The 23,416-nt window shown below is 41.8% G+C and overlaps 1 protein-coding gene across 8 annotated transcripts in view; it reads right to left on the minus strand.

The window, feature by feature from the left end:
- Window positions 1-2,691: 2,691 nt before the first annotated feature.
- CARMIL1 (capping protein regulator and myosin 1 linker 1) overlaps window positions 2,692-23,416 on the minus strand; it is a 189,244-nt gene continuing 168,519 nt past the window's right edge. For 5 of the 8 annotated variants that reach the window (XM_084507999.1, XM_084508001.1, XM_084508000.1 and 2 more), the window contains 7 exons: window positions 20,194-20,300; window positions 18,478-18,910; window positions 14,079-14,157; window positions 11,662-11,892; window positions 8,953-9,087; window positions 6,593-6,739; window positions 2,692-3,744 (listed from right to left, as the gene is read on the minus strand). In XM_084507999.1, the coding sequence (XP_084364125.1) occupies window positions 3,608-3,744; window positions 6,593-6,739; window positions 8,953-9,087; window positions 11,662-11,892; window positions 14,079-14,157; window positions 18,478-18,910; window positions 20,194-20,300 (1,269 nt within the window). In that variant the 3' untranslated portion in view covers window positions 2,692-3,607. The remainder of the gene's footprint in view (window positions 3,745-6,592; window positions 6,740-8,952; window positions 9,088-11,661; window positions 11,893-14,078; window positions 14,158-18,477; window positions 18,911-20,193; window positions 20,301-23,416) is intronic. The other 3 variants (XM_084508004.1, XM_084508003.1, XM_084508005.1) reach the window with 1 other exon arrangement.

Genomic DNA, 23,416 nt, shown 5'->3' on the forward strand with positions numbered 1-23,416 from the left:
ACTTGAGGAGCGCATTGAACTTTGGGTTTATAGCCATTGGCATTAAAGGGACAAGAGGAACATGCCTTCTGCTGCACGCACAGCTCATGTACCAAACTTCCATTGCTTTGCCTTGCCTTGTTTCCTTACGGGAATAAATAAGAATTAAAGGTTGGCAGCATTTTCAAAAGTGGGGGGTGCTTTCATTTAATGACTTCTTCAGCTCTGGCTTTGTAGTAGACAGGAACTCTCGAGGTGGAGGAATTCAAACCCTTGTTTTGAAAAGCTGAGAAAAAAAACAAACAAACAATTAATTTTTTGGTTCTTCATAGCATTATAGATTTTTAAAGATACATCTTTTGAAAAACACACCACTGTTGTTTTTTTTTTTTTGTTTTTTTTGTTTTTTTTTTCTAACTTCAGAAATGGCTTTAATCTAATAATATTTGATGGGATTATATTTTCCATTAGGCCTTTGTGATGGCAGATAGTTAGTGCAGATGTTTCTTTTATCAGTTTATTTTCAGGTTGTGGCAATTACACATCAAGGAGTAAGAAATGCCCTTCTTTGTTTTTTGTGTGAACCTGGGTGTATAAAATAGGTTTCAAGCAGCATACACGCGATTTCCTAGTAAACTTGTTTCCTGCATGGTTCATGAGGATCCTGGAAAAGGCAACCATCAATCCAAATGTTTGGGGGAGGCACAAGTAAGATCCGCTGGCAAGAGGGAATGAGAGAACTGCACGGCTGAGCAGGGCTGGGTGCTGCCTCCCTCCCTTCCTGAGCACCCACCGTGTTTTAACACAGCTCCAGGAGAAGCGAAGAGCAGCATCACTCCTCTGGATGGAGCAGAGGATGATGCTATAACCAGAGCAGAGCATGATCTCTAGAGCCAGGACGCAGCCACTGCCTGCACCACTGCTGGCATCCTCGCACCTGGGGAAAACCAGCACTTCAAAGAGCCTTTCTGCTATTTTCTTAGAAAAATAATCCTTCTCAGCAGCTCTTTTCTATACAAGAGAAGAGCACAACCATCCCCGCGTTAATCAATGAATAAGCGCACGGTGTGCAGCGGCAGCACGAGCTAACATTGATGACAGCTCCCCGTTAAGTGCAGCGGTCGCATGGAGCACGAAGGTTGCAATTAATGGGCCACACTAATGCCTGAATCAGCCCAGGGCAGCTCTGCTGGAGGGGGAAGGAATTTAAGGCGATTGCTGTTCTCATTTGAGGAAGCAGATATTTGCTGTTGTTACTGCACACCAGGGAGCACTTGAGAACACTCAAAATCCATCACCCGGACTTCAAGCTGCTTTAGCAGGGAGCGGGAAGCAGGTCTTGATGACAGGGCATGGGGCTAGTGGGGATCACAATTTCCTCGGGCAACAAACCATCCTGCACCCCAGGCTGACAGTGCCAGGCAGGCAGCACAGAAACAAAGTGACCTTCCTCCTCACACCCAGACACTTCCTCCCTATACCCAGACACATGCACGTGAGTCTCAGGTCTCTGAGAGCTTGCTAGCACTCCCTTTCATGCTTTCCCCACCATCCAGCCTGCCCAACACAACAATGTCTGGAATAACTGCTGGAAATGAGTTACACCATGAGGAAAAAAAAAAAAACCATTGCTGTCTAATGGAACCTCTATGCTACAGCAGACAACTCTTCTATAGTACTACAGCTTTTCCTCTAACACAGCAGGGCCAGCACACCCTTTCTCTACAGCATCTCAGAAACCCCTTCTTTGGTTTACTAACGCTAGGGCGATGTGCACATGCTATCACCAGGTGCCTTGCAGCAGGAACTGTACAACACATGGATGGTTGGTAAGGGCTGCAAGCTCAGAGAGGTTCCCAGCAGCTGAAAGTCAGAGTCTATTCCTGCTTACTACTAACATAAACCTTGGGGTTCAATAAATCTTAAATTCATGAAGCCTGCAAATCAGGGAACCCTTCCTGAATACTTAGACTTACACAGTTATCTTTTCCATGCTCTGTGTGAATGACAATTGCAGCAGACAATTCATGGATTGGTTTTCTTTTCTAATACAATCTCAAGTTTTTCTGAGCAGGATGTCCAACAAATAAAGACTGAATGCCTGTGAAAATGGATAATTTCTCTTAATGATTGTAGATGGGTGCAGAATTCTAAAACAATGCAAAACTTGTGGCAGGTAGGTCTGAAACCCCAGACTTTACAGCCTGTTTCCCACGGCCTCCTGCTTTACTTGGAGATGCAAATCTCTGCAAAGTGCCTCTGGAAGGTCTTGGTAGAAAAGACCAGTGTTTGGCTGTAGCAGCCCCTCTACAGCAGGATAGCAGGGGTAGCAAGAGCTTGTTCCCGGGGGGCAGCAGAAAGCTAATTTGACAGAGGCATCTGAGCCCTTCTACCCATGCAAGAGGCCACAGCAAGCTCAGGACAATCACTCTTGGGAGCGAGTCACTGACCCAAGTTTGCTGTCCTACGGATCCAAACCACAGAACTTGGAGAGCAGACACCTCTGGCTCACCTGAAGGCTTCTTTGGCGAAAATCATGAGTGAGGAGACAAGCAAAGAGATCTTCTTTCAGTGACTTTATGAAGTTGATGTCTATGTGACCCTTTAAAGAGGAACAGGCTTTTTACCACGAGCAGAAAAAGACGTTACGGCTTTTGTCTTGACTGTGTTCTTTATCTATCAAAAATAGTGCTACAAAAACGAGGAGTTCCATTTCAGTTGTAAAATCATTTTATTGTTACAAATATACATATGAATAAAATCCCTTCAACCTGTAATGTAAGTGGATACCTGTGAAATCTGCGCCCCCTCCCCCCAAAGCAGAAATGTTTTTACAGATGTCAAACTGTTCTTCTCGGAGAATTACACATTGAAAGGAAGCGAATATGCAGACAGAACCGAAGAAGGCCTCTAGAAAACACCAATATTAATAAAATTTCAGTTGCCCTCATTCCAACCAACTATGTACATTAATATATGAATGTGGAAGCATAACAAGATTATATATCATTCAAATCCTTCTCTCTTGTGCTTTTTGACAGTACACAAATGTAAGCGCGGGAGCTTTATGTACAGTACAATAACAGGAAGAAAGAAGCTCCCGGTGGGAGAATGTAAAAACCATACCCAAGCATTTAATATATATAATCTATACAAATTATTTTATTAGTGTGCTCTTTTAATATAATTACAATGTGCAATTGCATACCGCAAGGATATATTTATAGGTCAGTCACGTGCAGATTTGACACATTTACATTCAGCAGTACAACACATTACCTGCTGTACAGTGTATTAGTGTACGACAGTGTCCAGTTAACTTGCTTTGCTTTCTACATGCCCTAATGCAGGGCACTTCTCTGTAGCTGCTTCGGAGAAATTCAAGTAGAATACACGAAGGAACTGCTGGCTTTAGCAAAGGCATGGGAAGGAAGGCCTGAAGTGTACAGGACAGAGATTAAGGGCCGAATCAATGCCAACCGATTGCACAGTAATTCGTGTTTGGAAGATCAGCTTTTCTGCATGGGAGTGTACCTGTGGTGACCGAGCAGCTGGCTAGGAGGGCTGTCGATTGCTGTACCCTGATTGTTATAAAAGCTCTCGCACTACGAAGCGCTTGCACTGATTGCTAAACAAAAATAAAATCTTTATCTGCTTCTTCGCCAGAGTCACTGGACTTGCTTCCCTGATGGCCATCTTTACTCAAGGACCTCTGCTTCAGCTCCTGGAACTCGTGGGACTGCTGCCCGGGGCTTCTTTTTGCAGCTGCACAAAACACAGAAATAGGTCTTACTAAAGGAGGACTGTAGGAGGGAGGGAAGGGAAGGAAAAGAAGTCACTCATGCATGTAAGACCTGCTCCCGCTCCCACTGAATTAATTTGAACTAGGGGGAGTAACACAGATTCGTTAGTTCTTCAACCCACAAAAAAGGTGAGAGACAGGGAGGGAGAGAAGGAAAAAAGTGGAACAAGCTTTATTCTGCCATTGGCTGGCAAGCAGACAAACCTGGAACATGAAACCCAGTACTTCAGTGTGACACATTACATTTCTTTTCTGCATTACAGGTAGAAAAGGTCTTGAGACTTCCTCCTCATCACATCACTTCAAAACAAAACAGCACTTTTCTTCCCCAGCTGAGCTAGGTTACAGGCGATGGCCACCTGACTGCTTGGGTCTCTCAGCTGGGCACTTCTCAGATCAGCAGTGCACATCCCAAGCCTTTCTCCTTTGCAGGACACCGAGCCCAACCTGCATCCTTCCAGCTGAGACCACGGCTCTGCACCTCACCATCCTCAGCAGTGGAGAAAGCAGAGGAATGTCCCTGCTCCTCTTGATCGAAAAGCAAGCAGCACCCATTCTGTTTGCCCAGCACAAATCTCAATAAGGCCAGTGGTTCCCTCCCCCCCAAACCTAGAAGCCTTGAAATGAAATGAAAAGAAAGGTTTTCAAACCTTGTTAATATATCCGATTGGATGGATTAGTGGTCTAACATTGCTATGGAAACAAGAGTTTTATTACGCACATCAGCTGGAGTGAGGTTATGCAAGGGTTGATGGCTTTGGAAATCTCATGCTTCCGATCAAAACAAACCTTTACACACACAGTGATCCTCAAATGTGCCTTCGCTGCGAGTCGTGTTAGCTACAAGAGTTTTACTCCACCATTTCAGGTGAGGATGCCTGGCTTTGGTCCACGCTGGACCTTGTGGCCATGTGTGCACATTGCGGAACAAGGTGCCACCAGCCAGAGTGGCTATCAAACACCTCCTGTCCCTTCCCCCAGCCCTACCTAGAGGCCATGAGTCAGGCCACAGGGACACTCAGATGTGCCAGAAAGCTCTGTCCTATTTTCATTTGGCACAGACCTCGTCCAGCTCCACATCTCTCCTGGGACGAGAGCAGAAGGGACGCATCCAGCACGCATCCCGCGAGACCCACCTTTGCACACACGGCACATTGCTTATCCAAATAAGCCTCCTGACTCCAAAGTAACAGTTCCTTTACTTGTGCTGGCCAAAGCGAGGGATGAAACAAGAGCCAGCAGCTACAAAATCACTTTCTTATTCCTGCTTTGCAAGTTGGGAAAGAAGAGAAAAGGATTTTGAGAAAGTTGGTATTTTTAAAGCTATTTAGTTTATGTTGACAATTTCAGATACCTAAATTCTGTAAGAATAAAATAAAATAAAATAAAATAAAATAAAATAAAATAAAATAAAATAAAATAAAATAAAATAAAATAAAATGCATTTTCATCTCCTCAAACACCACTGCTGTTCAAAGAAATAGGTGCCTGGTGGTTTGGAGTCATTTTTTATAATTATACCTGCTAGTAATTACCTGGCTGTTGTTTGAGCTTCCATTCACTCTTCAAACAAAACCCACAACACATGCTGCAGCAGCTGTTCTATTTTATGGCCTAATAAAGCAAGATGGGTAGTTTGCCCCCCAAAACGCCTGAAAAATACACTGGGCACTTAAGTCCACATGCTGCAGCCAGGCTTACACCACCAGAGCTGCCTCTTGCTCATGTGTAGTCCCCATGGAGCCACAGAAAGGGGACTTGTGTAGATCTACGGCAGCATTTCAGCTTTTGAAACTTACTTTACCAGTGAGCCGTCCTAGAATTAATTAAAATAATCTGATTATGGTAGTGAGTAGAGATTCTGAATTTCAGTGGGCTAAGTTTGATTCCACAATATGAAAAGAAAATCAGTTTATGCCTTCTGGGCTAAGGCTAGAGAAGGGTGGATGGGGTGTTTCTTTCCCTGATGATGGGAAGTTTTCAGAAGGGATACACGATGCCTTGCAAATAGAAGAACTGGCTGTAAACGCAATTGAATAAGATATTCAAACGCCTCATTAAAATGCTGCAGAAAAAAAGTATTATTGAATCACTGATTAAGAAAACTAGTTAAGAGGTAAAGGGGATATGTAGACACATGCCATTTGGGAACGAGAGTTTTTATATTTAAAAAAACACGCGGTTCAACCAATTATTTTTGAAGTTTTCTGAACGAGTTCACTGTCAGTCAAAGCTGCTCATCAGGAAGTTCAGCACAGTGTTGGGTTTAGGGTCTTGTGCTTCTTTGTGTTTTTTTTTTTCGTGTTTATGCCAAACAAGGACAAGGTGCTGTAACAAAACAAGCTGATTTACCCAGTTCTCAAATGGCTGTGTGAGTGACTGTGCTGAAGCTGGCACTAACAATTTGGAGGCTGAAATGTGGTTTGAAATACTTCAATGAATGCATCTTACGAAGGAATTGCACACACAGAGCAGCAGAGAGCCTCAACCTGGAGAGGACTTAGCAGCGTGCCACTGCCTCTGTAATGAGCAGTAATAGTTTGTAAGGAGCCCTCCTCCACAGGGGGCCTGCAGGTACTACAAGGTACTTACTGGTCACTGGTGCTGCTGTGAAGAAGATATGCAAACACATCTTTCATTAGCAATTTTTTTTTTTCAAATGTTTAGGTTTTTGAGGTTTTTACCCTTCTCATACTTCAGGGACAGACCAGCACCATTTCAAGGCTTCTCTGCTATCACCGTATCTTCACGATTGCTAGTGCCAGCTGTCGAGCACTGTCGTGATGAAAAATGAAATAGGAAACTGCTAACCAGGAGCTGGCTGTGCCTTCCTCTGCCCAAGCTCACTGCCTTCCTCTTCTGCACTGGCAGAACACTGCCCCGCTGCGGCTCCCCCTCCGCCAGGCGGCTTTGCACGGTCACGGTCTGCATCTCTCTTTTGCCCATCTCCTGTTTGCTCTAGCAGGGAAAAGGATTCATTTATACCCCTAAGCTGTAGGGCCGTATATGGCAAGTAATGAGTAGTGTAAACAGTTTCACTTATTCATCCCGTTTAATCAATTATTCAAAGAGTAGCAATCAATACGCTGGAGGCTGGCTTAAATTTAGGCCAGATATTTGCATACGTTGGTAACTGCAGCCCCATCTTACAGGTACTCTGCGTAAGGAGGAGCACTTGGAGATTGTCCCATGCAGCACAGTTAAAATCATTAACGTAAAGCAATTTTATAATTAAGTATCATCTAATGTGTGGCTTTCTTTTTTGTAGTAGATGTAATTTTGTTTACTAACTTAGGCAGATTTGTAGTGATTTACCAGTTGCAAAAGCAAATTGAGCATGGCAGTCTGAAAGGAAGCAGAACGCAAGGAAAGAGGAATGGCTACAAGAGAAAGGAGTGCAGCAACAAGGAAGGATAACTTGAATGAAGAATAACAACCCAAAGAAACAGAATTTAGCCTTTCCCAAACAACATTATGCAAAACGTAGCAGCTCTGTAAGGACCCAGAAACCCAATTTGAGCCATTCCAAGCTATTATTAAAATTCTCACAGTGCAGTGCAGCAGCAACTAGGAGCCTCAGCGTGGCTGAATCTGCTGTGGAGGCAAGCTGTAAGTGAGCAAGGAGTGAGGAAGGCACAGCATCCAACTCGTTTTGTGTAACATTTTGGGAACAGCAAACAGATTTTAAAAATTAAGTGACGGTCCCTCTTCTCACGTGACAATCACAAACAGCAAAAACTTGTTGAATCTCTGCTGTGTTAGAGGTTGCTGTTATACAAAAGGCCAACCTTTTGGCAAAACAGACTATCCAAACCCTCAGCCCTTTCCAGGCACAGGAGAGATCTTTGGGTATGCCATGCCCTGCTAGCTCCACACACCTCAGCAAGACCGTGGTCATTCTTCTGGGCTACCTTTACACCACAAGAGCAGCCCAACAGGATCATACAGATGGCTGAAGGGAGAGCCAAAATCTGTAGACAGATGCCACATAGCATGGTCTGACACGTGATCACCAAACTGGAGCCACCACACCAACAATTTTCCAAGAGGAGCATCAACCAGACTGGGAGGTAGACTGTTTCATTAAGGAAATGGTAGTTTTAGGGGAGAAATGGACAAACTTCTCAAAATATACCTCTGGACACTCCCTTTCTGTGGATGACTTTGCCTCTCATCTAGAGGGTAATGGGCTCTGCAGGCAGCACAACTGCTTCCTCTTCACAACCCAGCATTAAATATCTGCCCTGACTCGTCAGCCCCCATCCTATACTCCAAAACCTGCTGGCAGAGTACTGAAAGGGCACCACGACTTATGTGATTTTTCCAGTCTGGATGTGGTGGGAATCATGTTGGGATGGAAATGGGGCTCACTGTCTTTCTTGAGAAGAGTCCAAGGAAGGAGGAGGTCACACACTCAGATTTACAATATTGGTTTTGTGCCAGCTAACACCACGCTGAATGGTATTTCTGTGACTATTTCTCCATATGTTCTATACTTTCAGAGGAAGCTTTAGCTCTTCTGAGAGCCAACTGTGGGTCAAGGAGATGCACCAGCAAAATTAGAAATCCAGAGCAGATACGAAAAGCAGCGAAGAGATGGCAGCAGTCTATTATTGTGCGTAAAAGGCACCAAGCCCTGCCCTGGCACACGAAGACAAGGGTGAGTTGAGCTCGGTCACGTGCATTGATCCCATGGAAAGGAGAAATACAAACAAAGCAACAGGCTGGCTGCAAGGAACAGGCATGGCTGCTTCCCTGGAAATCTGCTAATCAACAGAGCTGTGTTTCACGTTTATGCATGACCAACACCATCCAGCATCTCGACTCAGACTAAACTAAACTAATAAATAATAAACTAATGAATAATATACATAATACAAGAGGTCATTAATAGTTCAAATGCATTATTAATAGCAAGGGATTCATTTTATTTCACTTGGTTTGATGAAAGGAAGAAAATGTAAAGCACCAGCCCATGGGTGAAGGGAGAGGGAGGATGGGACCAGATGATGGACGAGGGGCAGGTGACCAGATTCACTCTTCTCCCTCTCTTTTCCTCAAAACGAATAACCCTCTTCCCTTTCAAGAGGAAACCAAACAGGGAACAATGACACACTGTTTCCTAGTAGAAGAAAGGCATGCTGGACCAACAGTCATACCAGCCCTCCTACCTTCTTGAGAAAATGATCTGATTGTGGGGCTGCTCTGACCATCCTTTTCTTTATCAGAAGGAACCTTCTTCAGCACCGGTGGAAGCAGGGCAACTTTGGGGGAACTGGGGCCAGAGGGAGACTCTGGAGCATCCTCTGTGGAGTATCATGAACAAAAAGGTGAGAAGTTTTATTTAGTTGACAGAAAGGACACTTTTATGATGGGGCTGCAGCTCAACACAACACAAAAAAAAAAAAAATCAAGAAACAGCTAGAATCTGTGCCAGAAAAAGAAGGAATCAGGAATTTACATCATGTTAAGAGAACATGTGATGGCCCTCAGTCCAGCTGCAAGAATTCTGATAGCCAAAGTGAAGATCTCAATTTCAGCACTTTTAATGTATGTTACTATTGCAGCAGAAACAGAAATCTGATGGGACCAACTGAATTCCATGCAAGGCGTAAGCATGCAGTTTGTAAAGAACAGCTGAAATTTGTTTTGGATGGATTTTTGGAAATATTTGTTCTATTCCTGTTTTTATTGTTCTCAGACATAATGAACTGATCAAGTTAGATGTCCTGTTTCACAGTTGTAAGGCATAAAAGTGAATCAGTGGAACAAATTCTGTAAGTAGTCTGCAGAAGTCTATACTTCCAGGAATAAATTGGCAGTATATATAGCACGAGAGCATCTGTAACGATTTTCTAAACAGAAAAATAAAATAAAAAGTCTGCTAGACTCTCAGGAAATCTGAAATTTAAATTCAAATCTATAGTTTAAACCATCTGGATATGTTGTTTCTCTTAAAGATTGGATGCATTTATATATGGCATATTGACTACCATCTTTACAGTTCTTACAAGAAGACCTTTTCAATCTTAAAGCAGACAGGGACTTCCCTCCTGTCCAAATGAAGTCTATAATGGGTTACTTAAACTTCTTGTATATTTGTTTCCCAAGGAATAAACGTTGGCATATGTATCCAGCAGAGCAGCTAGGAAGCTACATTAGTATTGACAGAAGCAAAAAGGAGCTCACAGTATCAAGTAATGTATATTGCATACTTGGAACATGAGTTAATTCAGTTGCATATCGGAAATTAATAGGGATCTATCTCACTGTCAACATAAATTGGCCATCACAAAGGAGTCAATCATTTTAATTTCAGCTAAGGGAAGCAATGGCCTTCCAAATGCAACTCGGTCTGAATGGACACGCTAATTCTCAAGACTTTCTCCACACATTTGACATGCCTGTGAGGCCACGTGCTTTGGGAAGCTTGGTATCAACGCATGCATGAGCACTGAACTAAAGCTGACATATCATGCTTTAAAAGCTGATATACCATGCTTTAAAAGCTGATACAACATGCTTTACTGAGGAACCACTCTCAGTCTTTGCTAATTTGAAGCCATCTGAGCTGTGCTCCTTTGCCCTCAGATTACTTAGCAAAAATTTGCTACCATTTGTTTGGCCACATCACCATAAGAAACAGCAGGAGCAAGAACGTAAATAGGATTATTGCTTGGCTTCTCCATCACATCCCCTGGATGTGCTTAGCCAGCAAGTTGATACAAGCACCAGGACTGAAGTTAGACTGCAGCAGAGATGGTGCTGCTGTTGCTGCCACCTGAAGAGCTGGCCTATTACTAGCAAATACTAATCGTTCTCTCTGTTAAGCCCACGGTATGCTCTCCCTGCAGGAAATATGAGCTGGCAGAAATAGATAGTTTATGTCTGTTTGATACAAAACATTTTGAGATAACATGCTGCTTATATTACAGATTAAGCATCACCAAATAAGCCATGCTTTCCTATTGTATTCATCTTCAGGAGTACCTCGCCCAACACCTCTCACTTCTGTGACCATTTTGTAAATGACCAGTAAAATAAATACCCACTAGAGTGCAGACACAGACCAAGTAATGCTCAGGTACACACCAAGGACAGGGAAGAAGCTGTAACATCCAGCTGCCCCCTCGCCCCCAGCACAAATTACATCTTTCTAAGTTCAGTGGTGAGCACGGGAAAAGCCTGGAGGTCGGAGAGCTCTTACAAATGGCTGTGCTCCCATTTTTCAGTCAGTGGTAATTAATAAGCTCTATTTGCCATAGCCACTGGGAGAGTGAGTAACTAGCATGTAATTCCTCTCTACTGCCGTGGTTATGCTTTGGAAAGAAGGGGTTGTGTCACTGGCCTATTAAATAGCGAACAGACAGCGTATAGGAAATCTGCTGAAGCTACTGGAAATCTTCAGGTAATGTCTGGGCAGAAGGTTAGGACAGAGCTGAAGTTAACAGCCATTCAGCAGGCAGCCTAGCAAGGGTTATAAAAGCACAGCTACAATTATTTCCAATCAAAAGCAATAAGAAAAGAATCACGGGCAAAACAAGGGAAAAGAGAGTGAGAAACAGTAGTTTGTGTTAATTATTAGGAATAACAGGCATTTGCTCACAGGGCTAAGAGCAGCCTGCCAGAAAGCCCCTAAGGACTTCAGTATTTAAAGCCAGGTGTTATGACAGGCTAAAATGTTTTAATAAGTTTATTTGAATTAGGACAGAGGGAGATGGAAAAGAAGGAAACAAGACAAGAACAAGAGACCGAAGAGCCTTTCCTTCTACATTTAACTCCTGTCCAGGATGTGGCCCTGGTTGCCTCCTTCAAGTCCCACCCAAACTCCGTGCAGAAGTACCCAGCTGGGGCTAAGAACGCCCAGAAGAGCTCCTCACCCGTACGAGAGGCAGAGCGTGGTTTCTGTGGCACCGTGGGTCGTCCTGCCAGGCTGGGCTTTGCAGATTGCGGTGGGGGTTTGGGGCTGGTCGTATTGGAAGAACCTCTTGCTTTCGCTGCAGCTTCTGCCTTTGGTTCAGCTTTTGCATTTTTTTCAGATGCTGCTGAGACGGAGTCACCTTTATTGGAGGCAAACCGACTCTCTGGAAGGGTCTGCTGGAGTTTAGGCACTAAAATAAACAGAAATGTAAATTAAGGTGCAGGTACACAGAGCCCTCATGTAGAACATACCTTTACTCATTCACATATACACTCACACAGCTGTGTAGCAATTGCAAAGTGACCCCTGGTATCTCATTTAGAATCACTGCAAGCGGAGCATCTAGACGCACTGATTCTACACGTGCTAAACTTCATAATTCAATTGCCTCAGAGGCAACGGCACCTCCAGCCTTTTTAATACATTCAGGTTGATGGCTGGCTGGACTTCATCCTCCCTTCATCTTTGTGGGAGGAGATGGTATGGCCTACTTGCTGAGAAAGCAGCACTGGATCAGTAGAAAAAGCAGCCCTACAGACAAAAGGTTGGCTGTCCAAAATCAACAGAGAAATCCTGACCCAGAAAATTAATCCCAAACCTGTGAACAGTAGGCTACGTCTTGTTATTTGTTGCTTTTAGCAAGCTCTAGAGGAGATTTGGAAACTTGGTAGAGATTAAAGTGTTCTTTAGATAATATTTTGATAAATGTAATAACACTGTATAGGGACTACAGTTCCTACACATTAGCAGGCTTATCAACATATTATCCCAAACAAAGATCTAAGTATTTATGCATAAAACTACATTCATTTCCAAGAGATGAATCAGTTTTATTTAGCTATGCCAGTTGGTAGAAAGCCTGCTGGACATTAGGTTGCAAACAAGCAAAATGCCTGCCCCACTTTCCTACTTTGCAGCTTTGAGGACACCGAAAGCTTGCACATCTCAGCTGTAACAATAATCTTGAAACTTGTATGCTAGCTTGGGACTTTCAACAACTGTCACATCTTTATTCTCAGGAACAGAATGACACACTAACTGAAATGCAGACTGGTTGCCTTGGTACCTGGCAAGGCTCACAGATTTCCCTTGACCTACCTACCTGCTATTCCCATCCAGAAACCCTGCTTGTTATGAGAGTGCTGAGCACAGATATTTTAGTGGCAACGGGAGGGGCATGTTGGATGTATTTTGTTGCAAGCCAATCTCCAATACATTCTTCCAGCCTGCATAGCTGTTTTTCAGCCCAGTCGGAGTTAAACTCTGGCTAACTAGAGAGAGTTGTGTGCTTAAGTACGTATTTGTGTGAGTGTGTGAGAGGGGGAGTTCATGTCTGCAGGCATGCAGTAGACCTTTGTGCTGTCAGCAAAACAGCAGGATGCTTTCTCCACCTGTGTCTATGTGCATACAGAAGAGCAGGTGATACCCAGGTATGAAAAAAGGAATAAAAATAAGAATAATATCAACAACAACTTATTCTCCTTCTGTATCATGATCTGTAGTTTTCCTGTAGCAACATCCAGCAATTTTCCATTAACTCTCTTTCTTGCCTTCCTAACCTCAGGCCTGCTAATATTATTAGAACCCAGCAAGTTGAAATAAATTAACCCAAGCCAAAGACAAACTGTGGCCACAACAGCAAAGAGCAGCCTTGGAGAGCTCTCAAGCAAAAGTGGTAAAGAAAGCACTGCCATTCCAGGGCCCAGCACTACAGCCTGACAAGGGCCCTCAGCCAGTACACAGCAGGCCTAGCTGCAGAGTGATTCAGTGCTGTAAGTACCAAGTTTATTTAAGTATTTTCTGCATGCAGGCAGTGTCCCTGGGCCTCCACAGCTTTTCAGACAGCCCTGATTTTGCTCAAGCCATTTAAAGCCTGGGAAAAGCCAGCCTCCATTGCCTGTGAGATGTGTTTTCTGATAATCAGAAGCTGGGACTACTCAAGCTGGTACCCACACTGACTACTATTAACCTTGCAAACTGGTTGTACTGTGGTCTTCAGATGTATTCAGGAGTTTCACTTTGTGTGCAGACATTTTTGCTGGCTCCTGGGTTCAGCTCCAGCTTTGCCAATTCTGTTACAAATCACGACCCATTAGAAGGAGCCTGAGGCACATACACCGAGTCCTTTCCCTCCTTTGCAGTGTGAAGCACAGGAGTAAAACAACCAGCCATCAACACAGCTCTTGAGCTGACTTGACAAGCAGCACTGTCAAACACAGTACAAAGCGAGCTTGTTTTTAATCTTGTTCACTTAGCGTAAGTTCATGTTTTGCTTAAGCAATTGTTAGGTACACAATTTGGAGAGGAAAGAGTGATTTTGAACCTTTTTTTTTTTTTTTTCCAGAAAGAGTTTATACCAGGAAACCCAGACTGTACCTGTACCACTTCCATCCAATCGTTCTGAGCTCATTGCTGTGTCAGAAGACTCCCTGGAAGCTGTGTCATTTCCAAGTTTCTGAAAGAATGAGAAAAGGTCTCATGTTAATAATAGATCTATGATTAATACAATTTGGTGGTTCTGTTAGAAAAAAGCATCGATTTGGAAACCCTAAGGCAAAAAAAAAACCTGTGCAAGTACTGACTGCTGAATGCACTTCCTTGTTTATTCTCCATGTCCTGGAAATCCAAGTGGAAAATAAATTACACTGAATTGATCACTAGCACTGATGCCTAGCAAAACTGCAGTGACACCTTGCCTCCTAAGTGACAGGTCTACTAATGTACAGGAGTTGAAACTAAAGGCTCAGATAACAGAATTGAAACTAACAAAGTCTTTTCCCCAAAGACAGCTCCATATTTAAACATTTTTCGTTTAGGTTTAAAAGGAAAAGCATTTTTTTCCAAAGATCTGCATTTGTATATCCTATTTGTAGATAAAAATTGGACAACAGAAAGGTGGGAAGGAAGAGAACAGTCACAGTAGCAGGAGCACAGATTTAGACTGAAATAGTATTGTAAGTATAAACATAAAGGAGTGATGTCTAAATATGCTGTCCATGTGTCTTTCCCCTGTGGTGGTAATTCAGCAAATTTAGGAGAAGCAGATTTTGGGGGGTGATAGAGAAAACAGCATGGTTGGCCTTACAGATTTATGGATACCTCCATTTTGCTCATATAATCACACAGCTCGTAAAACAAAGCAACTCTTTAATGCAACAAAGAAAAGGATGGAGGTGCTGAATGCCTGCAATTCCTGTATAGGATGTGTCTGTCTTCCTATCTCTCCTCTAAGGATAGGTGCACGCTTAAATGGCACACTGCATTAAGGAGGATGTAATTAGAATCAAAATAAAACTTCCTGTACTGTTAAATCACCTTGACACCGTGCAGCAACCCAGTCTAAGGGATTGTACTACAGGTTTTAAGTATAAAGTCATCTGTATGTTAAAAAACACATGTAAGCAAAACAAATTGTTCTCCCATCAGAAGCACTCTAGAAACACAATGACTTGAAGAGCTAAAGTTGTAAGCTACATCGCCTGTATCAACAAAATAAAGTCCCATCCAAATCTAGCAGGAATGTTATGCTTTGTACCACTAGGTGAGAGCTCCAGGTTTATTTTTATTCCCGTTTCTTGTCTGTCAATGGTATTTTGGCTCAATTCTCACCTCTCTACCTCCTAAAATTAGGTATTTCTTTGTAAGACAATCTTGGCTATGTATTTTTGAAGGGAATGCCACTCTCCATTTACTGGATCTTTTTCCCATACCTTAGCAAACGAACTCTTTGACAACTGAATTACTAATAATTTTTTCATGGAATATGAATTCCCATGAACTTTCACCAAAATTGATTTTTCTAGGTACATATTGAAGATATATGCTAAAGGTTTAGCTACAGTAAGTGACTTTAAGAGAGCTTTAGGACAATATGAAAACTATTTTTTCTATAACTTCCCTCTCTAGTTATGGGATTGCTGGGGAAATACTACCATGTACAGAGACAAACACAAAAGCCAGTGCTGGCATTTAATGCAGTACTTTAAAAATGCAATGTCAGCATGTTTGGCTAACTAGTGTACACGCATTACAAACTGCTTACAGTCCTGAGACAACACTAAGCACTTACTGCAAAAATATACCCTGAGAAGCTGTCAGTCATGTCAGATAAATGCAGGGAAATTTATCATGCAGATAAATAGTGACCAGGCTCTACTTTTATAAGGAACATGCGCAGGATTGGGAAATACTTCTGTTGGGTGCAATGGCGAGTGAATAAACAGGTTACAAATGAGCTTGTCTGCTCCTAGGTCTTGCTCAAGGTATTTAAAAATGCAGCCTGTAAACACTAGATGGAGCTAAAAGATCTTTTTAGGCATGCCTAGCAGTTACACTAATTGCACATATTTATCTCCACCATTAATGCCAATTCTCACGTTGTATTCTAAGCAAAAGAAAACAAAAAAGCATTTACCATCTTTCCATCTACTGTGCACCTGCTCATCACTTGTATCTGTAACAAGACTGCAGGAGGGTATGAATGGAATAGTAAATTCCTTCTGGCTTTGTTTTCACGTAAAAGAACTCAGAATATAAGCAGCCATCTGTACCTTAAAGGAAAATACAATTTTCTGTGACTCCAGAATTCTGATAAATTTGAAGATATTAGGGAAGTTGGTGTCATACCCATCCTAAGCAATTTCACAGTAGTGGGATGCTTTCTTCTGCAGCTCAACCATCAGGATACTGTATGATTTGCAGCTTCAGGAATGTCATAAATGGAAGTGCAAAACTAAACTGTCTGCTGTTGCAATCTAGGATGAAGTACGTGAAAAATTCTTTCGAACAGCAGTTCAATTTTCTGTGGTGGGGGCAACATTAAGAAATAGCAAGTCACTACCCTGCCGTGTATAGATTCCTATTTCAATTCAGCTTTCTTGTTATTATTAAAAACAAAATTAAAAAAAAAAAAAAACAAAAAACAAAAAACAAATGACCTACTTGTGCATTTTATAACTATCAACTTTTGCAAAACATAATAATTTTTTTTTTTTTAATTCCAAACCAACTGTTTTCTTAACAGTTTCTCTCTTTTATATTCATACACTAACATAAAGAGAACGGGAAACTAATAATAAACATGAAAGGAGAGGGGTAACCTTTCCAAGCTGGCAAAAAAAACCCTCAAAGGGTGAAAAACATAATACTGGGAAAAGGTAACAGTTTTCCTTTTGGATAGCTGAAATTCAGGTTTTCAATCAATGCTGTGAAAGCTAATCAATGGAAGCAGACTTTTACTCTCTCCACTTTCAAAAAAAAAAAAAAAAAAAAAAGTATGTCTGCTAATAGTCTACCTCAAACACATCACCCCAAATGGGACTAAATTTAGAGGACAAGTGTTAAGAAATTGAAGAGCACCAAGTAAACCATTTATGCAATTATATAAATAAATATATCTATATTATCTGGTGTAAGTCAGTGTTTTATGCAGACTGTAACAGTCTTATTTACAATCATCTAGCGTTTTACTTGAAAACTTGGTGTCATAGAAATCAATGAGACTATTCATGGGCCAATCAGCACCAATCAGAAAGGTGGGAATAGGTCATTTCCTTAGAAAAATGGTTTTTGTGCAGAGGATCACTTTAACGAGCACACAGCTTATTAGCCATATGCTGAGGTCTTATTATTAAGACCTCAGGGTTTGCAGCAATAGTTCAGACATGACAGCAAGTACTGTAAGAGTGAGAAGAGATGTAAAAATAACATTTGAGTGTCTTGCTCAGATCCAGTTAGGTAACTGCAGAATTTTAAAGGAAAACATGGCAAAGCTTGCAGATGAGTTTTGCCATGAATCTTCCAGATTGTTGAGGGTAAATGGTGAGGAATGGACAGCATGCCAGAGAGGAAGAGAGAAGGAGGAAATCACTGATCCTTTGGTAACTTTAGGACATGAGAACTGCAGCTGGGAGGAAACAGGGTCTGACAGCGGTAAGGTCAATTGGAAATGGGCATCAGGCAAAATATTTTGGCACAAAAAGCTTTGGAGTTACATGAGGATATTACAACATGAGGATAACATGAAGATTGTGGAGAATAGGTTGTGTATTTTTTTAAATGTGTTATTGTTCTGAGTGTTAGTATTTGAAACACAGAAAACCAAGGCGTAAGAATAATTAGGTGTGGTACAAAAGGGCATAAAATTAAGAAATGTAACAAAAAAACATGAGCTGGATAGCTATAAACAGTGTCTGGAAACCAGATTTACTTCGCCGCATGGGATATGTAATTTAAAATATGACACATCTCTCCAACTTGCTACATCACCTTCCAAAAGTGAAGTGTGTAGTTAACTCTGCCAAACACCTGAGGGTACAGTGTGCAGAGCATCACAGTAAACACTTGTTCCTGGCTTTATGCTAAGCATGCTTCCATTACATTTGAGCAAACCACACATCATATAGAGTGCAGACATCCAAACTGTGCTCACTAGTTGCTCCCAAATTACCCTGTAATATGTGCAAACAGTTACGTGTCCTCTACTGTGCTTGTGGTGGCCTGACACCAAGTGCAAGAGCTGGCTTTGCCTCCTCTGCACAAGGAGAAGAAGTGCAGGCTTAAGGGCATGTCTTCTCTTGTGTGCAGCCTGGTCCATTCATGTTCAACCACCCCAGCCAGCACTGAACAATCCTCCTTCAAGAACTCTGTAACCCCTGGTGGAAAGCAGGGTTGATGTGACAAGCCCCAGCCACCAGCCCCTGTAGCCCCTCCCCTGGAGACACCTGGCTCTCGGCCATTTTTTACAACAACTCAAGAGAAATCAAACTGCCTTCACCTTCTGAGCAGAGGCTGCTCTCTTCTCCTGCTTGGCTTTCATTTCTGCGAGAAGTCCACTGCCCATCACCTGCACGCCATACCTCCGGCCTCCTTGAGGGCTTCCTTTGCTGTCACCCCTCTCAGCCTTTGCAGCATCATCCGGCTGTGCCTCCTCCAGTGAGTCTGGCGTCTTTAATTCCTCGGATCGCTCCGTACCACCGTTCTGCTCTGCAGGTTTTGGCTCCTTCTTATTTGTATCCACAGCTGGGCTTTTCGCAGCAACCTTGGGTGAGGAGGGCTCCTCAGCCACCACCACAGTCTGGGGACGTTCAGATTTGGAGCCCCTTGATTTGATTAAGTTAAGGAAGCCACTCTTCCTTGAGTCCCTTTTCTTCTTCTCATCACCTGCTTCACTGGGCTCGCTGCCATCTGAACTTTTAGTTGACGGTCTCCTGATAAAAGACATGGACATTTCAATCTCTCCGCCACTCCCCTCCCCCTTCTCTTTTAAATAGCACTGAATGACTTCTCCTGGGCAAAGCCAACCTTTTGTATGATCTGTGTGTTGCCCTGGGCTGAGTCATTAGCTGGCACGTCTAAATTACAAACTGCATCTTGCAGGCAGAGCATTCACACTTGAAGGGAAAGCTGAGTACAGAGCATTTCTGCATACAAGCACCCCAACTGGGAAGAGCCACCAGTGGAGCAAATGGAGACAGCTAATGGGGGCTGTCAAAAGATCCCCGAGCCATGCACGTGGGATGTGCAAGTTCACAGGGACATCTGAAATGAGCAGCTGGCAGGAGCCCAAGGGAAGCACAGGAGGATACCACAGCCTGCCAGTCCCCTGAACTTAACCTGGTGTATCCATTTTTCAAAGCTACCACAATTTTACCACTACACAGAGTACGTCACACATGGCTTCACATGTCACTACAAATATTTGCAACACACTGACTTTAAAACACTTGCTTTTCCTGCCACTGCTGCCTACCAGCTCACACCTACCATTTTCCTTAATGGACATCTCATACAGCACAGAAGGGGTCACTCCAAGCTGTCCAGAATTTGCCCTAGCTTCCTCATTTATTTATGGAAGTATTGATGTATGCATTAATGTATAAACCCAAACATACATTAATGCCAGAACTTCTAGATGCATGCACTTGCAAATAAACAACCAGGCACAAAGCAATTGTGTAAGCTAGATTTTCCCCCCTATACAAAACTAGATAAATACACGCATATATTCCAAACAAATATATTTCCTAAATCTGGAGTACTACAAACTGGTTAAATGCATCTTCAACGTATATTTCTTAAACAGCATAAATCTACTGTCATTGACCCCAACAGTGTGCCTAATCAATCCTTACTAGATAGCCACATCCATGTGGGCACTACTGGCACTAGAAAGGAGAGCCTCAACCAATACACCACTCTGCTTCAGCTCTAATGAGCTCCACTGAAGGGTAATATGAAGCCAACTGAGTTATACAAATACCTGCTAGTCAATAATCCTCTCCACATGGCATACCAAAGCAATTTATTTCAAAGTAGTCATTGTTAATGGAGGGTAATTGAATTCACAATATCTTAGACTATTAAGGTATTTTCTGACTTTTACAAAAGCAACCCTGAATATTGGGAGCAGAAATCAAATACGACTTAGAATTGCTAGTTTCCCAGCTATCAGGATAGTTTATTTTAATATTTTCTTTTTCAATTAACTTACTTTGTATCCATTTTTGTGACTTTCTTAGTGAAAAATTCATCCACACCTTCATCCACTCTTCCCATGAGACCGTTCTGATCCCCTTCTGGAGCCACTCCAGCAGATACCTGACAGAAGAAAATATCTCTCTAGTGTAAAATAATTCAAGTGCATTTGTTTAAATGATAATTATTCATAATTAAGACATTATTAAAGTTGCATGTGCCAGCCAAACCTCAGCCAATGGAAGCCCTATTAGAATCCCTCCTTTACTCAGGCCAGTTGCCCCATTGTATCAAACACAAAGTAACACAAATCAACAGTGGCAAACTGGGTCGTGCAACCAAATACTGGATGAGACCAGGAATTGAATATCTTGCGCTTATGCGAGTAGAGCACTAATTAAGATAGAAATGAAGAAAACAGTTAAAAAAATCCTACTCTGTGTTTGCAGTGGTCACCTGCAGAGGAAGTATTGTCAACAGCTATTTGTTTCCCTGTTCAGAGAAAAACTATGTTCTGGATTTGGAGATTTAGAAACAGAGCTCCAGTGGGCTAACAGAGCCTTTTAAAATTCATTCAATCCACAATATCCAGTAGCAGAGAGTCTAAATACAGAATCCGGTGTTTCACTTCAGGAATCAAACTCAGATTTTCACCAAGCATCTGAAAACCTGCCCCCTTTCTTCAGTTTCAGCATCCATATTTTGAATGTGGATGACTGAAGGCATCTAAAAGAAGCTGAGTTAGCAGTACTTGCCAACCACCAAGGCCCTGTGAAGATTACTTGGTGTCTCTGTAGCCTCCTGAAGATCAAACATGCCATCTCCTCGAAGGAATTTGCATATGGTCTAGCTCCTGTATGTGGCTTTGATGAAAAGCTCTATTACGAGCAGAGAAACTTCCTTCAATTTAAAGGACATATGAAACCCTTTCAGGTGACTACAAAGGATGCCACAGGACTCAACCCAGTTGTGTTCTTGGTAGTGCTGATGACCAGGAATTAGTCTGCCACAAAATAGTAGGATTCATGATTTGAAATAATTTAAGTCAAGGAACCTGCTAGTTGCCACAGCAGTTCAGGGTAATCCTAGCTTCCCTTTTCAGCTGGCACACAGACCTGTTTCCAAGCCTCTAAAAAGAAAAACAAACACTCTAAAAACTCAGTTAACATAAAACCCAGCCTCACTAATCCAGGAAGACAGACTGCATATGAACTAAAGCTTTGACACATCTGTGAAACTTTTTAGCTTCCAGTGGCTGAATCCTGTTAGAAGCCTAGTATTTACCTGGTCATCAGAGATAACAATTAATATTTTATAGATACTTGCTGTATTAATGTAATTCTAATCAGACAAGAGGCTATTTGGTAAAGACTGCTCTATTACCTGCATGTTTTCACTTTAAAAAAGTGCATGGTTTCTAAAAAAAATAAAAATAAAAATAAAAATTTTATCCTAAGAAGCACAATGATTTCTCAGACTTCCAACTCTTGACACCATTGTTATCTTTCCAGAGATTTTGTTTAGATGGAAGATCTGAAGATGAAGATTCAGATGGAAGATCTGAACCTAGGCAACCATGCATGCCCTGACATCTGTTTTGGTCATATCAGTGATTAAAGTCATATCAGTGTCCCAAGGTAAGTGTTTGACTTCCCTGACAAAAAGTGGTTGACACTGACATCAGCAGAAATAAGAAAGTATCTGATGGTTTCTAAGGATGAATATTAAACTGTTTCTCTAGACAATAAGAAAAAGCATCTATGTATTAAAGGCAAGTCCATTTCCTGAAGCAATGCAAGAATCCAATAATCCACTGCAAATGAGATCTACCTCAAAACAGAAAACATTTTGCAACTGAAAAAGCAGCAAGTTCCTAAAAATGTACTAAGGATGTACACAAATTTGGGGGTCTAATAAGGTACGCAAGGCACAGAATTTTCTTATAGATGTTTATTTTAATTCCTGTTAATGTTCAATGTTAAAGTAGAAGACTAAGATCCCGCTTATTTCATCTGTTAGGCTCCTAATGCTAGGGAGCATGAAGGGGAAAGAAAAGGGGAAAGGTGGTAAGTTTGTGTTTATCACATTTCTTTTAGCCTGACTTTAAAGGTGAGCCCTCTATGTTCTTCACTAAGGAAGAATCAGGCTTGAAAGAAGAAATAAAGTGAATCACAGTCTGCTTGTTACGTGCTCATCTCTTTCTTGTACTAGAGCTTCACACATGATTGAAGAACCCATCAGGTGAAGATCTCACCAAAAACTAAATTATAAACAACTGTTTCATCATATTATGTAGAAGCTTACCAGGGATGATGAGTTCTTCTTTTCTCTTTCTCTCAACACTCATTTCAGAGTATACACTTCAGTATACACCCTGACAGAGCTATAAAGCTTTCTTCTGCCCATCCACTCCAAGTTAAAAATTTACATTTTCTCCTTTTTAGCTTCCAGGCTACAGCAACTCACAGAGTACAAGTCTGTTTTCCAACAAAGCCAGAGAAGTACAGCTATCATTTAAGATTCCTTAAATTACCCAGTGGAAATAATGGGAACAGAAAACAACCAAATAGTCCTGCTTTAAGCAGTATAAAAGTTTAAAGAAAAAGAAAAAAGCTATGCAAATAGTTTAATCTTTTGATTCAGTTACCACACCCCCAAAACATTTGTTCTGGGTGGACATGAAGCCATAAATTTGGCTATGAAAATCATGACTTGCAAGGGCAAAAAACACAAAACCTTGACTGAAATCCCAGATCCATACTGGGCAAAGTGTGGATCTGAGATTGTGCCTCTTGCTTCTGAAGTGCTTCTAGCCATTGCTTTCTATAGCATCAAAGTGGCAAAAACATCAGCAAATCAACCTTGCAAACAATAACAGAGTCCACTTGTGACTCCAGACTTGAAAATTTGTCTGTCTCATTTTTGGAAGCATCGAGCAAACATCTCAAGTCTTTTAAAGTTTTGTTTAGATTTGTTATTAGGTCTGAACAACTAAGGAATTAAATGGTCCATAAAACCAGACAGGGACAAATGAGTTTAAGTAAAAAAATTAAAAAACAAACAAAAACAAAAAAACCCTTTGTTTCAATTTCTGCAACTATTAACTCTCTATTTCCTAATTAATTCAATATGGATGAGTGTTCCCAGAACATTGCTTTGTCATGGGAAGTAGCACTTCCTCTTAACAAGAGGTAAGGCACTTCCTCTTAACAAGAGGTAAGCTTTTTGTTTCTGTCAAG

The sequence above is a fragment of the Aythya ferina genome, assembly GCF_964211825.1.
Source record: "Aythya ferina genome assembly, chromosome: 2".
Lineage (NCBI taxonomy): Eukaryota > Metazoa > Chordata > Aves > Anseriformes > Anatidae > Aythya > Aythya ferina.